The sequence below is a fragment of the Sesamum indicum genome, linkage group LG12 (assembly GCF_026168435.1).
Source record: "Sesamum indicum cultivar Baizhima isolate 11 linkage group LG12, ASM2616843v1, whole genome shotgun sequence".
NCBI lineage: Eukaryota > Viridiplantae > Streptophyta > Magnoliopsida > Lamiales > Pedaliaceae > Sesamum > Sesamum indicum.
Genome location: NC_142668.1, coordinates 16,747,538 through 16,764,542, shown reverse-complemented (window position 1 = coordinate 16,764,542; position 17,005 = coordinate 16,747,538). Strand labels below are relative to the sequence as shown.

At 36.7% G+C, this 17,005-nt stretch overlaps 4 protein-coding genes across 6 annotated transcripts; 3 read left to right on the top strand and 1 right to left on the bottom strand.

The window, feature by feature from the left end:
- Window positions 1-168: 168 nt before the first annotated feature.
- On the top strand, window positions 169-5,884 carry ETT (Transcriptional factor B3 family protein / auxin-responsive factor AUX/IAA-like protein). 2 transcript variants are annotated; one of them, XM_020698361.2, is made up of 11 exons: window positions 169-760; window positions 922-1,230; window positions 1,317-1,373; window positions 2,031-2,210; window positions 2,332-2,416; window positions 2,530-2,620; window positions 2,693-2,857; window positions 3,416-3,535; window positions 3,604-3,679; window positions 4,283-4,445; window positions 4,556-5,884. In XM_020698361.2, the coding sequence occupies exons 2-11, from the start codon at window positions 931-933 to the stop codon at window positions 5,506-5,508; spliced, it is 2,190 nt and encodes a 729-aa protein (XP_020554020.2). In that variant the 5' UTR covers window positions 169-760; window positions 922-930; the 3' UTR covers window positions 5,509-5,884. The 2 variants fall into 2 exon arrangements, with proteins under 2 accessions (XP_020554020.2, XP_088732294.1); XM_088876168.1 differs by having other exon boundaries at window positions 169-1,230; window positions 3,610-3,679.
- A 468-nt stretch (window positions 5,885-6,352) lies between these two features.
- Window positions 6,353-10,350, top strand: LOC105175584 (MLO-like protein 12). Of its 2 annotated transcripts, none has more exons than XM_088876170.1 (14): window positions 6,353-6,576; window positions 6,771-6,924; window positions 7,114-7,171; window positions 7,254-7,405; window positions 7,649-7,765; window positions 8,021-8,081; window positions 8,399-8,487; window positions 8,591-8,665; window positions 8,793-8,881; window positions 8,973-9,022; window positions 9,107-9,147; window positions 9,230-9,403; window positions 9,531-9,566; window positions 9,663-10,350. In XM_088876170.1, the coding sequence occupies exons 2-14, from the start codon at window positions 6,796-6,798 to the stop codon at window positions 10,113-10,115; spliced, it is 1,524 nt and encodes a 507-aa protein (XP_088732296.1). In that variant the 5' UTR covers window positions 6,353-6,576; window positions 6,771-6,795; the 3' UTR covers window positions 10,116-10,350. The 2 variants fall into 2 exon arrangements, with proteins under 2 accessions (XP_088732296.1, XP_088732295.1); XM_088876169.1 differs by having other exon boundaries at window positions 6,354-6,576; window positions 6,751-6,924.
- A 1,430-nt stretch (window positions 10,351-11,780) lies between these two features.
- Window positions 11,781-12,572, top strand: LOC105175582 (glutaredoxin-C9). Its single transcript, XM_011098066.3, has one exon. The coding sequence runs from the start codon at window positions 12,019-12,021 to the stop codon at window positions 12,403-12,405; it is 387 nt and encodes a 128-aa protein (XP_011096368.1). The 5' UTR covers window positions 11,781-12,018; the 3' UTR covers window positions 12,406-12,572.
- A 1,767-nt stretch (window positions 12,573-14,339) lies between these two features.
- LOC105175581 (homeobox-leucine zipper protein ATHB-52) lies at window positions 14,340-15,209 on the bottom strand. The gene has a single exon (XM_011098065.3). It carries the CDS (start codon window positions 15,108-15,110, stop codon window positions 14,628-14,630), a length of 483 nt encoding a protein of 160 aa, XP_011096367.1. The 5' UTR covers window positions 15,111-15,209; the 3' UTR covers window positions 14,340-14,627.
- Between the last annotated feature and the right edge of the window lie 1,796 nt (window positions 15,210-17,005).

Here is a 17,005-nt window from a genome sequence, read left to right as displayed (position 1 = left end):
GGGTTGAATTAAATAAGGTAAAGGGACACGAGGGAGATTTGTTGAAGTGGAAGGGGACAGAATAGACATCCCCCGAAAATAAAGGGGGTTTTGTACACAGAGCCGTTCTCTCTTCTATTATTTATTTATTTTATATATATAAATATATTTTATTGAGTCGTTGGCTTTCACAAATCACAGCCCTTCCCTCCTCCTCCTCCTCCCCCCTCAACTAACTCCCAAAAATCACATACACTCCAATCAATACGTACACTTCTATATGTATCTATAGCCTCTCTCACACATACACATAATCTCTCTCTTTCTCTCTCTATTCTACAAAAGAACTCAGTCTCTGCCACACACATATACATCACAGAAGTAGCTGTTTCCTCCGCCCAGCAGTTGCAGCGCTGCTCTTTGCAGCTGCTGCTTCTGCCACTTGCAGGCCCCTTTTTTTATATTATATATATATCTGTATACTGCGTGTGTATGTATGTATATTTCTTCTCTTCTATGTATGTATGTATGTATTTTATTATCCAGAGGAAATCTGGATTAAGAGTTGATTTTTGTTTGGATAATTAAAATAAAATATTTTGAATATATATGTGTAGGGTGTTGTGGGTAGCATTCGTGTTCGCAGAATGGTATTAATAGAGCTTAAATACTCAGATACATAAAAAGTTCTGATTTGATATATACAGACAGAGAAAAGAAAAGCAATCCCATTTTTAGTGAGAGAAAGCTAATGCAGTGAGTGCGCTGCTAAGTTGAAAAGGTATCCGTCTCTCTTTCTCTCTCTCTTTATCTGTCTCTCTCACGTACGCTCGCATTCTCTTTCCCTTTTATGCTTTGTGTTATATAGAAAGTAGGAGGCGCTGGTTGCTACTGATATAACCTTTTTTTTCCCTATTTCCTTGATTTTCTCTGGCTGCTTAGGGTTCGAGTATGATGTGCGGATTAATCGATTTGAATACCGTGAACAATGAAGAAGATACGGCGTCGCTATCTGGTTCTCCTTCGTCGTCGTCGGCCTCGGGGAACTTCGAATTCGCCGCGGCTTCTTCGACGTCGGTCTGTATGGAGCTGTGGCACGCATGCGCCGGGCCGCTGATTTCCCTGCCTAAGAAAGGGAGTGCTGTCGTTTACTTTCCTCAGGGGCACGTGGAGCACCTCCCGGAGCATCCTGCCGTAGCTTATGATCTCCCTCCCCACGTATTTTGCCGCGTTGTTGATGTTAAACTCCATGTAATGATTTCGGTTTTTTTCTTTTTCTTGATTCTGAATGGCTTTGTTTTTGTCGTCTTAGTGAAAGTTGCGAGTTTTATTGGTAGGCGGACGCAGCTAGTGATGAGGTTTATGCACAAGTTTCACTCGTTCCAGATCAACAGGTAACGCTAAATAATCTACAGACCATTGCATTGACGTCGTTTGTCACTGCCGGCCGGGGTTCCTTTTTCTTTTTCTTTTCAAATGTTAAATTTGGAAATTTTAGAGACTTTAAGAGTTCTCCCTCGTATGATCCAAATAAAACTCTTATCTGAACCCATTTGCTCTGGAGAAAGGTATTTCCTGATAATATTTGCAGCGGAAATTTCTTATCAAATGCTCGCGTTTAAAAAGGGTAATATTTTCTTAATGAGGCAAAGCGGTGGCCGTTGGGTGAGATCTTGCGGATCAATGTCTTTCGGCTTAGCGTGGTGTACATTTTGTATGAAACTTGTAAAGATTCTCCCCAAATTCTAATGTTACATTCGGAAATCGCTAAATTTAGCATCTTTTTGTCTTTCTTAGCGATGAATTGAATGTTATCTAAAAATGTGATGCTTTGCTTTTCAAGGAAATTATGTCTTTAAACTCCAAAACACAAAAAAGAGAAACCAGTTATTCAAATAAGTCAGTTATTTTTCTTCCTTAATGATGTTAAAAGTTCTGATTCTGGTAATCTTGATAATGTAAGTGAAATGCGTTTCTGTCGTCTGGTTACAAAATTGCTGCTGTAATTCGGTAATCTATGAACACCAAGTGAATAAATTCATATCCGGCAGATTGAGCAAAAATGGAGGGAGGGCAAAATAGAAGCAGAGCTTGACGATGAAGATCCTGACGGCATAGGGAAGGCTATGACACCCCACATGTTTTGTAAAACTCTCACTGCTTCTGATACCAGCACTCATGGTGGCTTCTCTGTTCCTCGTCGTGCTGCTGAGGATTGCTTTCCTCCTCTGGTAGCTAATCAATACGATTTGTGTTTCTTTATGAATCTCGCTTAGTTCGAATTCACTGCTAAACAATTTACTTCCTTTACCATTTTACTGTAACGAGGAATTTCTTGTAATCTGTTTATAGGATTATAAGCAACAGAGACCTTCACAGGAGCTCGTGGCTAAGGATTTGCATGGAATTGAGTGGAAATTTCGGCATATCTACAGAGGTTTGTGTTTCGGTCTTTATTTGGGTGGTGTTCATTTGCAGGAGTTATGAAGTTTATTCTGCTTTCTCAGTTCTATAGTTTTGTATACTTAATTTAATATTTCTCTGGAGCAGGTCAGCCTCGAAGGCATTTGCTGACAACTGGTTGGAGTGCATTTGTCAATAAGAAGAAATTGGTTTCTGGAGATGCCGTGCTTTTTCTGAGGTTGGAACCCTATACACTGACTGAAGCTGTCGTTAAAATGATTGAATTCTTATGTCACATGATGTGTTGTAGAGGTGGTGATGGAGAACTCAGGCTTGGAATTCGTAGAGCTGCGCAAGTTCAAAGTGGTGCTACCGTCCTCCCTCCTGCTAGCCAACAGTTCAATGCTAGCACTCTTGCCGCTGTAGTCAATGCCATTTCCATGCGAACTACTTTTACCATTTGCTACAATCCAAGGTACATTAATCTACTGATATAGTTCTTCAAAACCTAGTACGTCTCTTATGGATTTTAAAGTAAGCAGGAGTGAGAAACTCAACCAAATTAGAGCGTATCCCATTATAGCAAGTTTATGTGGCATCGTATTTGATAAAAACAATTTTTAATCAGTCATTATTACCTTTTGCTGTTTTTCTTAATTATTAACTTGGTTGGACTACAATGGGCGCCACATGCATGATGCTGTCTGGTTGTTTAGTAAGAAGCTGAATTTGGGTAGGCTTTTGCTATTTTGTCCAAGTTTGTATTTGCTAAACATCATTTTTAATATCTGCTATCATTTTGTGATTACTGCTTGATTTTTGCTCTGTACATCCATATGAGGCACTTCTGTGCATTATACTTGATTATGACAGGTCTTCTTCTTGATTCTGGTTTGTGCTATTTTCTCATGACTAGGGTACTTTTTCTTTAGAAATTGTTCATGTTGATAATTGCTCAGTAAGGTATTTTACTTGCTATGTTACCATTTCAGTTTGCCTGTTGATGCATTTCAATTATGTGTACCTTGTGCAGGGCCCGTTCATCTGAGATTATTGTACCTTACCATAAATTCTCCAAGAGCCTTGCGCATTCTTTTTCATGTGGAATGAGGTTCAAAATTCGTTGTGAAACAGAAGATTCATCTGAAAGAAGGTTTGTTTCTTAAGGTTCTGGAGCTTGATGTGTATACTGTTTCAAGAGAACTAACTTTATTTTGGCAGGTGCAGTGGCGTCATTATCGGGGTTACTGATGTAGACCGTGCAAGATGGCCTGGTTCAAAGTGGAAATGCTTAATGGTAAGCTGTCCGTTGTTTTTCTACTTGACAACTTCATAATGCTATTTTCAACTTGTTTAGGTATGAATCAACTTTGCCTTCCATTCTTTTAGGTGTTGTCTATGCATTCTATTTCTGACGTGTAATGTTCTCTGTAAATGAAATTATAAAATCAAAGAGAAATCAAGCAATTGGCACTTAGCATGTGCTTAAACTGTTACCTGTGAAACTTCCTCAGGTGGTATGAGAAAGTTCCTTCTAATATAGTGATACGATATTTAGTTTCAGTAGTAATTAGTACGAAATGCTCCTTAACATTAGATAGAACTTGGAAATTGGGGTTATATTTTGTGTATATTCTGTATGTCACAATATATGTGGGCAAAATGGACGGAAGTTTTCTTGTGGCATCCATCACAGTGAGAGTGGGTTGTCCTCAGTTACCTAATATTTATGGTTGTGATTCCCGGGCATCTAATAACACAATGCAAAAACCTCTTGTATTTTTCTCTGCTTGTTATTCTCAGTCTCAGCTCTCGATCTGCATCATTACTGTGGTGGATGTATCCAACTGTTCTCATGACTTCCCACATATTTATATGACATCAAATTTGGCTGTTGCAGGTCAGATGGGATGATATGGAGGTAAATCGCCTTAATAGGGTTTCCCCTTGGGAGATTGAGCCATCAGGTTCTATGCCTGGAACCAACAGCTTCATATTACCAGGCACCAAGAGAAGTAGGGTTGGCTATCCTGCAGCAAAGCTGGATCTTCCTGTTACCCGAGGTCCGTACTTTTGGCTTTTATAATTTGATTTTTCTCTAAAATACTTCCCTTCCCTCGGCTTGTGTGATGCTTCTTTGGAGATAATTAGCTAGTCTGTATGCTTCTTACAGATGGGAATGAAGTTTCAGATTTTGGGGAGCCTTTGAGGTTCCACAAGGTCTTGCAAGGTCAAGAAGTATTTGGGTTCAGTACTCCATATGCCGGAGCTGAGGCTTCCAGGCAGCACCCCTCAGACATGAGGTGCTATCCTGGTGTTGGCGGTACACGAATTCGTATAGGGGGAAATAGCTTCAGGCATCATCAAGCAGATGCTCGGAATTCGTCAGAGCATGCTGTATTAGGTGAATCCTTTCAATTCCATAAGGTCTTGCAAGGTCAAGAAACTGCATCAATCCTGTCATATGGAAGAGGCCCAGAAGCAAACCAGGTGCAGGATAAGAATGCTGCTAATGTAATTACAGGTGTTAAGGTTCCATGTCATGGAAATAGCTGGTCCACTCTGACCCAGGTTTACAATACTAATACTCACCCTTCACCATCTCCGCCTTCTGCGCTATTGTTACAGCAATCCAGTTCTCCACCCTCTCAATTCACGTCATTGCATTATGGCAACCAGAATAAACTTGAGACCTGCAATATGGATTCATTCTGTGTTCCTCAAAGAATTCTGAAGAAGCATGCATCTTTGGATAGTAGCTCTATGCGGGAAGATCTGCAAGGACTCAGATCCATGGGGGGTTTGGATGAGCACAGACACACTGCATTTCCACATCTTCCTGTTTCAACTCAACCATTCTTTAGAGATAATCAGAATTTGGTTTCGATTTGTAAAAGCAGTTGCAGGCTCTTTGGATTTCCCCTCACCGAGGGAAAAGTTACGGCAGGCAAGGGTGACAATCCAGCTGCATCTGCTTCAGCATATGCTCATGAAACAAATGTTTTGCCTCACAACGAAGAACAGCTGTATCAACCTCCACTAATGGCCAAGGTAATTGTAAGCAGTTGCACTAAAGCAAGCGACATGCACGTCGTGAGGGACAGGCTTCTTGATATAGCACTCTAGTTCATAAATGCTGAAAAGTTGGTGGGGATCAAGCGGAAAAGAAGTGCCGAACAGCACGTATGGATCACCGATATGCTGTTACCAGTTGTTCTATATTGGATTTACAAGATGAAGAGATGGAAGAATGTTGTTTGAGTGAAGATATATATGATGGTGGTTGTTGAAGGATGGCCGAGGTTTGCGTCTGCAAGTTATTCTAGTAGCTAAATAACAATGCTCTTAAGCGCCAAAAATATGTTGTGTATTTATTTACCTTTGATGTTTTTACTTATGTATTTTCAGGGTTGTAATGTGTTTTGGATATAATCAGTGTCGAAACAATGGCACTGGCAATCTTTCATAAGTGTAATTAAATCAGATGGGGTATTTTCTTTTCTTTGAAGTGGAATAGGTAGGAGTAAGAGATGCAGGTGTTGGGTGAGGAAGGGAGGGAGGGAATGGATTGGGTGGGGCTAAATACAAATTCTTAGATGGCCCCTCTGCATTAATTTTGAATCAGACTAGTAATTTGATTTGTTGACTTTTTGCTGTGTTACTGTGTTGGGACGCATTTTGTTGAAATCAGTTGTAATTGAAACTAAAATTCCAATACCCCATACCTATTAATAGGCCTGTCAGAATTGACATATGTGTGTGTATATGTCAAATAAACATTGCAAAATATTTTGTGATATTTAGAGAAAAATAGATGCTTTCAAAAGTGAATTAAGTAATTTCTCTTTTGAAATTTATTAATTATTTATTTGTTAAGATTCTCTAAAAATGTAGCCGCGGGAACACAGCAAAAGATTTTCTTATTCTATTTATTCATTAGAATACGTATAGAGTTTAGAGTTTTGAGTTTCTTTCTTTCTCACATACCAAAAGTGTTCCCAAAGATTTTCTTATTTTATTTATTGATTAGAATACGCAGAGTTTGAGTTTCTTTCTTTCTTACATACCAAAACGTGACGGCTAAGAACAGCGCCGTCGTTACTGTGTGTGTGTGTGTGTGTGCTGCCAAAACGACCCAATCCTTTGTCGTTGGGAGGCGGGCTAGTGGTGAGTTCCTCATGGCCTCCGTCCATGGTAGGTCCCGGGTCTCGATTCCGCGCATAAAAATCAAACGCTCGCTTGCATGTTTTGACTAACTTTAATATTCATTCCTTTATATTTCTTTCACTTCATGTCTTTTTTGTTGCTCTATTTAGATTGAAACTAATAATATTTCTCTCTTCCTCTTGCAAAATAATTATTGCACAGCACCGCCTTCCATTTTTCAGGAAATTGTTTCAATCGCGCGGGAGAATGGCGGGTGAAAGTGGCGGAGAAAGCGCGACGCTTGAAACAACGCCGACATGGGCAGTGGCCACTGTTTGTTTCATTTTGATTGCTGTTTCCATTCTTATTGAGCATGGTCTTCATCTCTTGGCCAAGGTCATGTTTGCATCATTCATGCCCTTGTTGTGCACTAGCAACTTCAGAGGATTATATATATAGTACGCATGTGGTCGTCGTTGTGTCTCGTATTTTTGTTCAAGCTTGATGGTTTTTCTGAAATTATTCATCATTATATAATTTAATACGAGTGCTGCTCATATTGATAATTTGGTGTTTGTGGTGCAGTATTTGGGAAAGAAGAGGAGAAAATCTCTCCTTCAGGCTCTTAACAAGATCAAATCAGGTGAGCGATTCTTTTTCCAGTGACATTTTGATTTTTATGTATTACTGAGCTTGTGCTTAAGAATTCATACTCGATAATGCAGACTTGATGCTTTTGGGATTTATCTCCTTGTTGCTGACCGTATTGGAGAAGTCAATTGCAAACATATGCATCCCGGAAGGTGCTGCTGAATCTTTTCTTCCTTGCAAGAGCCTCACAAGTGATGAAGAGGAGGACTCCAAATGTCAAGAACAGGTAATCACTACTGATTCGTTCAGAATTGATTAATGCTATAATGTTACTTATCATTGAAACCAAACCAATCTCAGATAGCTAGATGGTAATTCCAGGACAAGAATTCTGTATTTCGCTTAGCGTGAATTTGAGCTTAATTTGCATTATCAAATCTTCATCTACTTTGTAGCCCTGTTTGATATCTCTATTTACCTAATCCCTGATTGCATCTTGTTTGATCTCAATTTCAAATTGTGGATGCAGGGAAAGGCATCTCTGATGTCCAGAGTTGCTGTTCAGCAACTTCAGATGTTGATATTTTTTCTGGCCTTCTTCCATGTTTTGTCCAGTTTTCTCACATTCAGTCTTGCAACCGCAAAGGTATATTCTTTTTGTTCATCTTTTCACTTGTAACCTTTCACCTGTTCTAACTACAAGAACAAGTTTCCTCCGTACGCATCCTTTTGTGGGCTGTGGAGGTTAAATTATTGCATTATCTAGATTGTAGGCCTGTTCAACTCTAGTTACACATAAAAGTCTACAAAGAAGAGCGTGGAAGTTGTCGAAAAAAGTCACAATGTACTTTAGGTTGTTACAACCTTTTTACCTAACGGCTGATTGCTGTAAAATTTTCAGATGAAGAAATGGGAACATTGGGAGGCAGAAACTAGAACATTGGAATATCAATTTTCAAATGGTATTTTTTCTATATGCTTTTCTTTTGACTGTTGGCCTGGTAAACCATAGTAGTCTTCATGTCCTATTCACACTTTTGCTCAAATTGAATGTTGTTAAAATAATTAGGATCTGGAATCTTTGGTGACTGAAATTGTCTATGCAATAAAAATTATGTTTTATTATCTATAGTACCATTCTTTGAAATTTTGATAGAATGGAAATTATATTCAAGTGAGAAGGTATACTTGTTTATACTGTTTGACAAATTCTTAGAAGCATTCCTGCCCTGTATATTGGGACCTTCCGTTTAACGATGATTTCTTGTTTATCGTCTAGATCCAAGGAGGTTCCAGTTCATTCATCAGACCTCATTTGGAAGGCGGCATCTTAAATTTTGGAGTGAACACCGATTGCTGAGGCTGCCAGTAATACTCAACTAAAGGACCTTTTAACTTTCTGATAATGATTTGATTAACGAGTAGTTTCTTTTATGGAAATTTGCACCTTATGCTTAAGTCATTTTGTCAGGTTAATTTTCTTCGTCAATTCTTTGGATCCGTTTACAAAGTAGACTATCTTACTCTTCGACATGGGTTCATCTCGGTAATTTTCTTTTCTGTACTTGTACATTCAAAAAGTTCTTGCAAAAACTACTCGAACACACACACACACACACACACATATATATATATATATATGTTAGTTTGATCTTATCACTATACATATTCAGGCCCATTTTGCGGAAGGAAGCAACTTTGACTTCCAGAAGTATCTAAAGAGAGCATTTGAAAAAGATTTCGAGGTGGTGGTAGGAATGCGGTAATTTTCATGTGCTACATCGTGGAACTGAAAATGTATGTTTTGGTATACTTTCACTGAAACTAATACAATAGCATCTATCTTTTTACAGTCTTTGGATCTGGATCTTCTCTGTACTCTTCATATTCTTCAATGCATATGGTAAGAATTCAACCAAGTTAACAACACCATGATCAGAGATTCTGAGCTGTAGCTGACTGAATTATATGCTCTTTCTAAATGCAGTATTTCACAACTATGTGTGGCTTCCATTCATCCCATTACTGGTAAGACATGAAAATGGAGTGTATTTTATTGCTAGAGCAGTCTGATATATGGCAAAAAGACTAAGTGTTGTTCTTGTTGCAGATGCTACTGGTGGTTGGGACTAAGCTACAAAGTATCATTACTAAAATGTGCTTAGACAGCAGCGACAAATCCCATGTTATAAGAGGAGCTCTGCTTGTTAAACCAAGTGACCGCTTCTTCTGGTTTGATCGTCCAAAACTTCTCCTTCACCTCATGCATTTGATCTCGTTCCAGGTACTACTTCAAAGTTCAGACTTCTAAGCTGATCTTTCAAAGCTGTAAAACAGATTTACTTGGATTTTCATTTCATGCATAATTTTTCTGTGATTGTTTCTGAAATTACTTACTTTTGGCAATGCAGAACTCGTTTCAACTCGCATTCTTCACATGGTCTTGGGTAAGTCTGTTCAATGATCATTCTTCCATTGAGCACTGATCCGGTGCGTTATCACGTAGTTTTCATAACTATAGTATTCATCGATTTCTTGTACAGTACAAATTTGGACTGAGGTCATGCTTCCACCGAGAAACTGAAGATATCGCCATAAGGCTAGCAATGGGCGTGGTGATCCCTGTCCTCTGTGGCTACGTCACTCTTCCTTTATACGCTTTAGTTACACACATGGGAACTTCCATGGGAAATTCTGTATTCCCGGAAAGAGTGGTTGGAGGTCTAAAAAGATGGCGAGCGAAAGCCAGGAGGAACGTGGCTAGAAGGAACAGAAACTTGGCACTATGTTCGTTAGATGCTTCAGTGAACGCACCAGTCGAATCCTCTCCTTCTTTTGCTACCTTGGATGCTTCCCCATCTCTGGATATAGACTACCTGAGCGATGATGGTGCTGAATCGGTTGAACGATTATACGAGGATAATGCAGCTGGAAAGCGGCCGGAGCAGCACCAGACTTTGGGATCTTTTGAAGGCTTTGATCTGAACAGAGTATAGTTGTATTTTTGGATTGACAAGGCATGTACAGTTCAACTTGTGTATTGCAGTGATAAACAATTCAATTCCACAGGAAATACGGAGTAAAGGCCCAAGACTATAGTTCTCGTGGAACCCAACCCAAATCTATTTGGGCGGACAACCATTCATATGAGTTTGTATTTTAAGATTATTAATCAGAGAGTTAGGACATATTATTCAAAGTTATTATTAACAACTCCGATCATATGACCTCCCCTACTGTCATCATCTGCTGTTGATCCGTCCAAATTCGAATGTAGACAAATGTGTTCCCACGTCATAGTTGTATGCTTGGGTCCAGATTACATGTATATCCTGATATCATGCATTGACTGGCACTTCCTATTTAAATAACTCAATCACACCTAAATTATATATAAACAAACCCAAAACATTTTGAATTATATATAAACAAACCCAAAACCCACTGCGTTAATATACTAAAATTCACTTTTCATATTAAAAATTTATATGCAATATAAAAATCACTTATAATATTATAAATACTAATTAAATATTAAAATATTTAAAAATTAATATTAATCATTTTAAGTTATATTATTTACTATAAATAATAATTAAATCAAAATTTTAAAATTAAAAAAAAAAACTAAATTATTTTTGCTTATTTTTTAAAAAAATTTACCTTCTTCTTTGGGCATCCACCATCGATCGTCGTCCAAATCTGGCCACCGCCCCTTCCAAAAGGGGGCGGCGGGGAGGTGGAAAGAGGCAACCTCGCCATCGCCCAAAAGGGGGCGACGACGGCAGGTACATGTTATATATTATATAGTTATATTATATTTTAAATATATATTATATATTATATAGTGCATGCATAGTATATATATAAATAAAAGATATATTTAAATTACTTAAAATTTGGACCGTTAATTATTTATAATTGAAGATCAATGGTTGATATGAGAATGATAGATCCATAATTCAGCAAATAACACCGTTTGGTTTACCTAACAAAAAAGCAGAGTATGTAATATTTTTTAAAAAAAAAATAAGGAGTTTTTAGCTAAATTTTGGAAACACATGAGAGTTTTATGAAATTTATCCGTTTTAAAAATAAAAATCAATACATAATTAAAAATGGACCAAGTAATAAATATAAGTAAAAGTAGAGAATAAATATGATATAATAATTAGCTGTCAAAATATATCACGGACCATAAGTAAGTAATTATATTATTGTAGATATTTAATGGTATAATTGGTATTCCAAAATTTAGTATTACGGTATTATAAACTGATTTGTAAGTCAAAACTGACTTTCTTCTCTCATATTAATACTAGTTGTATGAGTCGTCTATGTCTATATGTGTATATAATAAATATTTTTTATTTTAATATATATTATAAATAAAAATAAAATATATAAATTAATACGTCACGATTCAATTAAAAAAGAAGAAAGAAAAACCACCACAATATTATTATTCACGTAATAAAAAAAATTAATATAATCTTATTACGAACCGTCACCCTTAATTCCGTGGTCGGCGTCACCTTAGTAATTGGTTCGGTTCCACGTCACTCTCTTGAAACTCCACCACCTTAAAAATAACTAATCTCATCCCATCATTATTAATTAACCCTCATCATTAACGACTAATGACCAATTGACCAGATCCAAAAGCCGTCATCAGACGGACGTCGCTACTTGGAATTTGCCTGTGCCACCATCAACGACGTACGCCCACGTCCCTACAGTAACCCTGACGTTTGAAATTACGTCACCGTCGTTGACGTTAGAGTTTACCGGCCCACAACACAACACCCCCTCTCCAACTTATATAATTACCCACCATCCCACTGTTCCCCTTCCCCCCTTTCCTTTGCCCCTCTCTCCCACAAAACCAAACCACTCATCATGCAACAAGCGATCCCATATAGAGGTTGGCTGCCCACCGCCGCCACTCCGCCTGGGAATTCCAGCTCCGGCGGAGACACCAAAAGCGTGAGAAAACTGGTGGCGGAGAATGCGGTGGTGGTGTTTGCTAGGAAGGGCTGCTGCATGTGCCACGTGGTGAAGCTTTTGCTGCACGGACACGGCGTCAGCCCTACAATTGTTCACGTGGATGACCAAAACGAAGCTGATGTCATCACTGAAATATCGGAGATCAACAGCGCCGCCCCGCAGTTTCCGGCGGTGTTCGTTGGCGGAGAACTGTTCGGTGGGCTGGAAGAGATTATGGGTGCTCATATCTCCGGCGAACTGGTTCCCAGGTTAAGACAAGCCAGAGCTTTATGGCTTTGAGACTGAGTTTGTCTTTGAATTTCAGTAATTTTGGATTAAGACAGCAGATTTAAACTTTTGTTTCTCTTTTTCTTTTTAAATTTATGTAAGGAAAAGATGGAAATGTTGTAGATGATGGAAAGAAAGAAAGCTTTGATTGGAGTTTTGTACATAGTATTATTACCTAACTCGTGCTTTGCGTGTCATTTTTGATTTCAATGAACACCCTCTCTTCTCTTCTCTTGTGATCAATTAATAATTTATCTTTAACAAGAAAAAAGGAGGAAATAATTAAAAATCGGCCTGATTAATTACTACAGCATCCGAACAGCACATCATCACAAAATGCGCTCTTTGTCCCTACTCAATTTTGTCATTTACTACAATATAAAACTATGCCCACTTTGCTCTTACGTTGGAACTTTTATTTATTTTTTAGCAAATAAAAATTATAAAGTATACAAGTTTTAATTTCAAAATAGCAATAATACCAGAATTTATTTAGATATTAGATCAAACTTTAAAAGATTTTGGATTTGCATCTGATTTATAAAAAAATGTTCCACCTTCAAGTGACGTAGTCCAGATCTTATTTGAAACTTCACATTTCAAGATTTGGCAGTTGTCTATATTTAAACTTACTAATAAATTGATCAAATTCAGTTATTGCCAACGTAGGATCATTGGAGCTTCTCATAATTTTGTAAAGATGATGATACCATGTTTGTATTTTTTACTTATTATTAAATATTGACTGATGTTTTTAATTTAATGATATAAAATTATTAATTTTTTGTAAGACAACGGCTTTTTTTCCATTGAGAGATGGAAATAAAAAATAAAAAAAAAAGTATTTATTATTTTTGGAGGGTTTTAACTAGAAACATTAATGGTGAAAAGCGACGTTATTTGTAATTTAGTAGTGAATGAATGAAGGAGGACGTCAATTGTCAATTCAAGATAAATAGCAGCAAAGATGGATCACCAGCTTTTTTAATTACATACACCAAAATTTCTTAGCAAATGACGTCGTTAAATGTCCGGGTAATTTCTCTAGGGTCATCAAATAATATTCAAATCCCCCAAAATCGCCTTAATCCAATCGTTTTTATGATTCAATTCTAAATTCAGAGTTAAATCAAACTCAATTATTAGTTTGATTTTAATTTAGAGCTTAAATAAATTGTCAAAAATCGAATCGTACCGTTAAATATATAATTTATTTTTAAAATTATATATATAGAATAATTTGATAAAATAAAAAAAAAAATCATATTCAAATTAATAGCCCCGAAATCATAAGATTTGATTACAGAAGACAAATCTGAGCCTTCAATTTATTATCCACACGGGAGGATCATTCATCACCTCCCTCGATCAACGTACTTAGTTGGCTAATCTAGTGGTAGGATTATTGTTATGTTTTTAATGAAATAGGATTAATTTAATAATGGTTGAGAATCCCAGAAACGCGTTTTCAGATGGACATCCCCTGGGTGAGCTGAATGGGCGGTCGGTCTTAACGCTTTCCTTTTTCCGAAACAAGGAAAAAGAAAACGAATTGCACGCTTTTCGTACTTCAATTGTTTATTTATAGTAAAGCTTCTCTGAACCTAGCTACTCTTTTTTTGTCCTCTTCGCCCATGGATTAGTTCTACTTCTGGGTCAGTTTAATAGGATTAATCAATAGTTACATCAAAATGACATAAACCCAACACTCTCCACTTTGCATTCACTACGCTTACGTTGTCTAATTGTTGTAATTTTCATGACGTTTTTTGTAAATTAATTTAAACTATGTTTGATTAACTTAAGGTTACTTTTAAAAGTATTGAAATTTTTTTTAACTTTTTTTATTGTATTAAATTCTGTTTAAATATTCAATTCTTTCTATATACAGTATGTATGTTGGTCCCTTTTATTGTATTAAAAAAGGAAAAGATGATAAAATAAAATAATATTCACGAATAGCTTTCAATTCAAATTTCCCTTTCTTCTGTGAGAGACAAAATAACTAAAGAAATTGGGCCAAGGCCCAATATTACGTGAGGCCTTTCTATCCACTGATTCTCAGGGTGGTAGCCCAGTAACAGTATAATTTCCCGTTAAGGGTTGAAATGGCACACTTTGAACTGCAGGCCTAAAAAGAGAAAGAAAGACGACATGCTGGTCCAATTGAAAAGCTATAAACAAACAACGTAAACCAATTATAGTCCCTCCTCGTACGCCAAGTGACATCAAACTTAACCAAAGAAATCATACCCATCCGGCGCCACAAACGGGTCTCGGACACCGATTAAAGCAGCGTACAATTCTTTCTCCAAATTCTGCTCAGAACTCAAACTGGAGCTCCCAACTTCTTCACAACAAGTCGATGAATTAAAAGCGTTCAAAACGTCATGGATCTTATTCAACTCAGCTTTAAGCCTTTCCACTTCTCCCTCCAGCCTTGCGTTTTCAGCCACCACGTTTTCCAGTTGTTGTTGCAAGGTCTTGTGGTCGGCCTCGAGGCTCTGGTTCTTCTCCCTAGCGCGCTTGTTTTGGTACCAAATTGCGACTTGTCTAGGCGGGATGCCCAGCTCCAGCGCCAGCCGGGACTTGCGGTCCGGGTCGAGCTTGTTGTTGAAGTTGAAATTGGTTTCCAATAGCCTCACTTGGTCCTGGCTCAGCCTTTTCCTGTGTTTGCTCTGCTGCTTTCGGGTTTGAGGACATCGGAACTCATCCATCGCAAAATTGTCATCAGCTGTGCTATTCTCAATTTGCAGGCAAATGTGGACTCCAAATCTGGGAATTTATAAACTGAAAAATTAGAGATGTAATATGAGTGAGAGCAAAAAATTGGTGTCCCGTCATTGTCGAACATGAAAGCCGTCACCACGTGGGGTTTGGCCTACACATTGATTACAATTTCACTTGAAATTAATTGAAACCGTTGGTCGATACAAAATAAAATTTTTGCCAAGAGTGAATGTAACTTTGGTTACCATTTTCGAGGGGAGCAAATTAATATCTATATGCTATATATATATATATATATGTGTGTGTGTGTGTGTTCATCAGATTTAGCAAACGGCCCAACTCAATTCAGATCAGCAGAGTATGTACAGTGAAAATAAAGGAATCACGTCGTTGTAAATGAGGAGAAGATGATGTATGAGAAGAGAAGGATGGCGGCGGGAGTTGGACGCCCCGGCCCACCAAAAAGACTTGACAAGCCATATGAGAGTTGAATTGAAATCAATACACGACGACTAATGTGGGGAAGAACTTGGGGTGTCATGAAACACGACATTTCATCCAACTTCACATTATTAATTAATGAAAATGGCAGTGCTGAATGTCTGGGCTTCACCTGGATCTGGAAGTGCATGAATTTCGCCAACTACACGTACCTCTCCAACCATAACGCCTCCATCCAGCCCTCATTTATAATATATGTATATTAATTAATCAAATCTGGAATACGTAAACGTAGTTATAGGATAATTCCCTATTCCGTTTGACAGTGGCCAAATGGGCTCTATGTTCAAGAAGTAGACCCATGAGGAATGCATGGGCTGAGGCCCATCAGGCCTCATTAACTGTCACTCCATTAGTGTTTACTTTGTCAGAACAAGTATCGGTTATTATATACGTAATTGCTTTATCTCAAACTTGCATTGTATAAACTAATGATAACTATGAAATTTCAAAACAAATAATCAGACAAAATTGTCATTATCATATATCAACTCAATACAAAGAAACCCCAATAACTGTTTTACACGATTTTATTAAAAAAAAATTATTTTCCTTTCATACTAACCATCATTGTCGAACAATTGGTGTCCATTTCATACTAACTTGTAGTTATTATGTATTTTTTATAATAATAAATTTTATTGTTCTACTATTTTTCCTTAAATAATGTAACTTTAAAGTAATTAAGATTAAAATTTATTTTATATTCTTTTTAGTATTAAAATTGTAGCTTTTTAGTTATAAAATTAATGGCTCCATCAAGTATTTTGGATAAACTATTTATATAATACTATTTAATATACTTTTATTATTATAATTTAAACAAGTTATTTATTTAGTCATGTAATGTACCATGATAAATAAATAAATACTTAGGATTAATTTTGATTCAAATGAAAGAGAGAGAGAAACTATTTTTAGATTAAATGATATATTTGTCTTTACAAAATATTTTAAAATAGACATTAGTATCTAATAGATAATTATGGAGAAACTCAAGTATCAATTCAAGCATTTACAAAAGCTCAAGTATTAATTTGATACTTGTGCAAAAATTTGGGTATCAATTTAATTATTTATAAAAATTCATATATCAATTCGATAATAATACCAAAATTTAGATATCAAAATAAATTCTACTTAGTTATTTACCACACAAAACGGGATATATGATTCAATTTTTACAAGTCAAATTGAATTTGAAAAGTTGATAAAAAAAATTAAATGTCAGATGCTAAATAAAATAATTTTATTTTATCTCAGAGATTCCATTACTAAGTTTATCATTTAATATCCCAAAAATTAAAAAAAAACAGTGGTCCAAAGAGTCTTGCAATATATTATTATTTGAAGGAAAAAAAAAATAAAAAGAAAATGTGTG

Bases quoted from the DNA above. Each gene is read 5' to 3' on its own strand.
- LOC105175584 (XM_088876169.1), top strand. The intron at 6,925-7,113 runs GTCATGTTTGCA...TTTGTGGTGCAG, and splicing joins GTCTTCATCTCTTGGCCAAG to TATTTGGGAAAGAAGAGGAG. The intron at 9,023-9,106 runs GTAAGAATTCAA...TTCTAAATGCAG, and splicing joins CATATTCTTCAATGCATATG to TATTTCACAACTATGTGTGG.
- ETT (XM_020698361.2), top strand. From the start codon at position 931: ATGATGTGCGGATTAATCGATTTGAATACCGTGAACAATGAAGAAGAT. The intron at 3,536-3,603 runs GTTTGTTTCTTA...TTATTTTGGCAG, and splicing joins GAAGATTCATCTGAAAGAAG to GTGCAGTGGCGTCATTATCG. The intron at 3,680-4,282 runs GTAAGCTGTCCG...TGGCTGTTGCAG, and splicing joins CAAAGTGGAAATGCTTAATG to GTCAGATGGGATGATATGGA.
- LOC105175582 (XM_011098066.3), top strand. From the start codon at position 12,019: ATGCAACAAGCGATCCCATATAGAGGTTGGCTGCCCACCGCCGCCACT.
- LOC105175581 (XM_011098065.3), bottom strand. From the start codon at position 15,110: ATGGATGAGTTCCGATGTCCTCAAACCCGAAAGCAGCAGAGCAAACAC.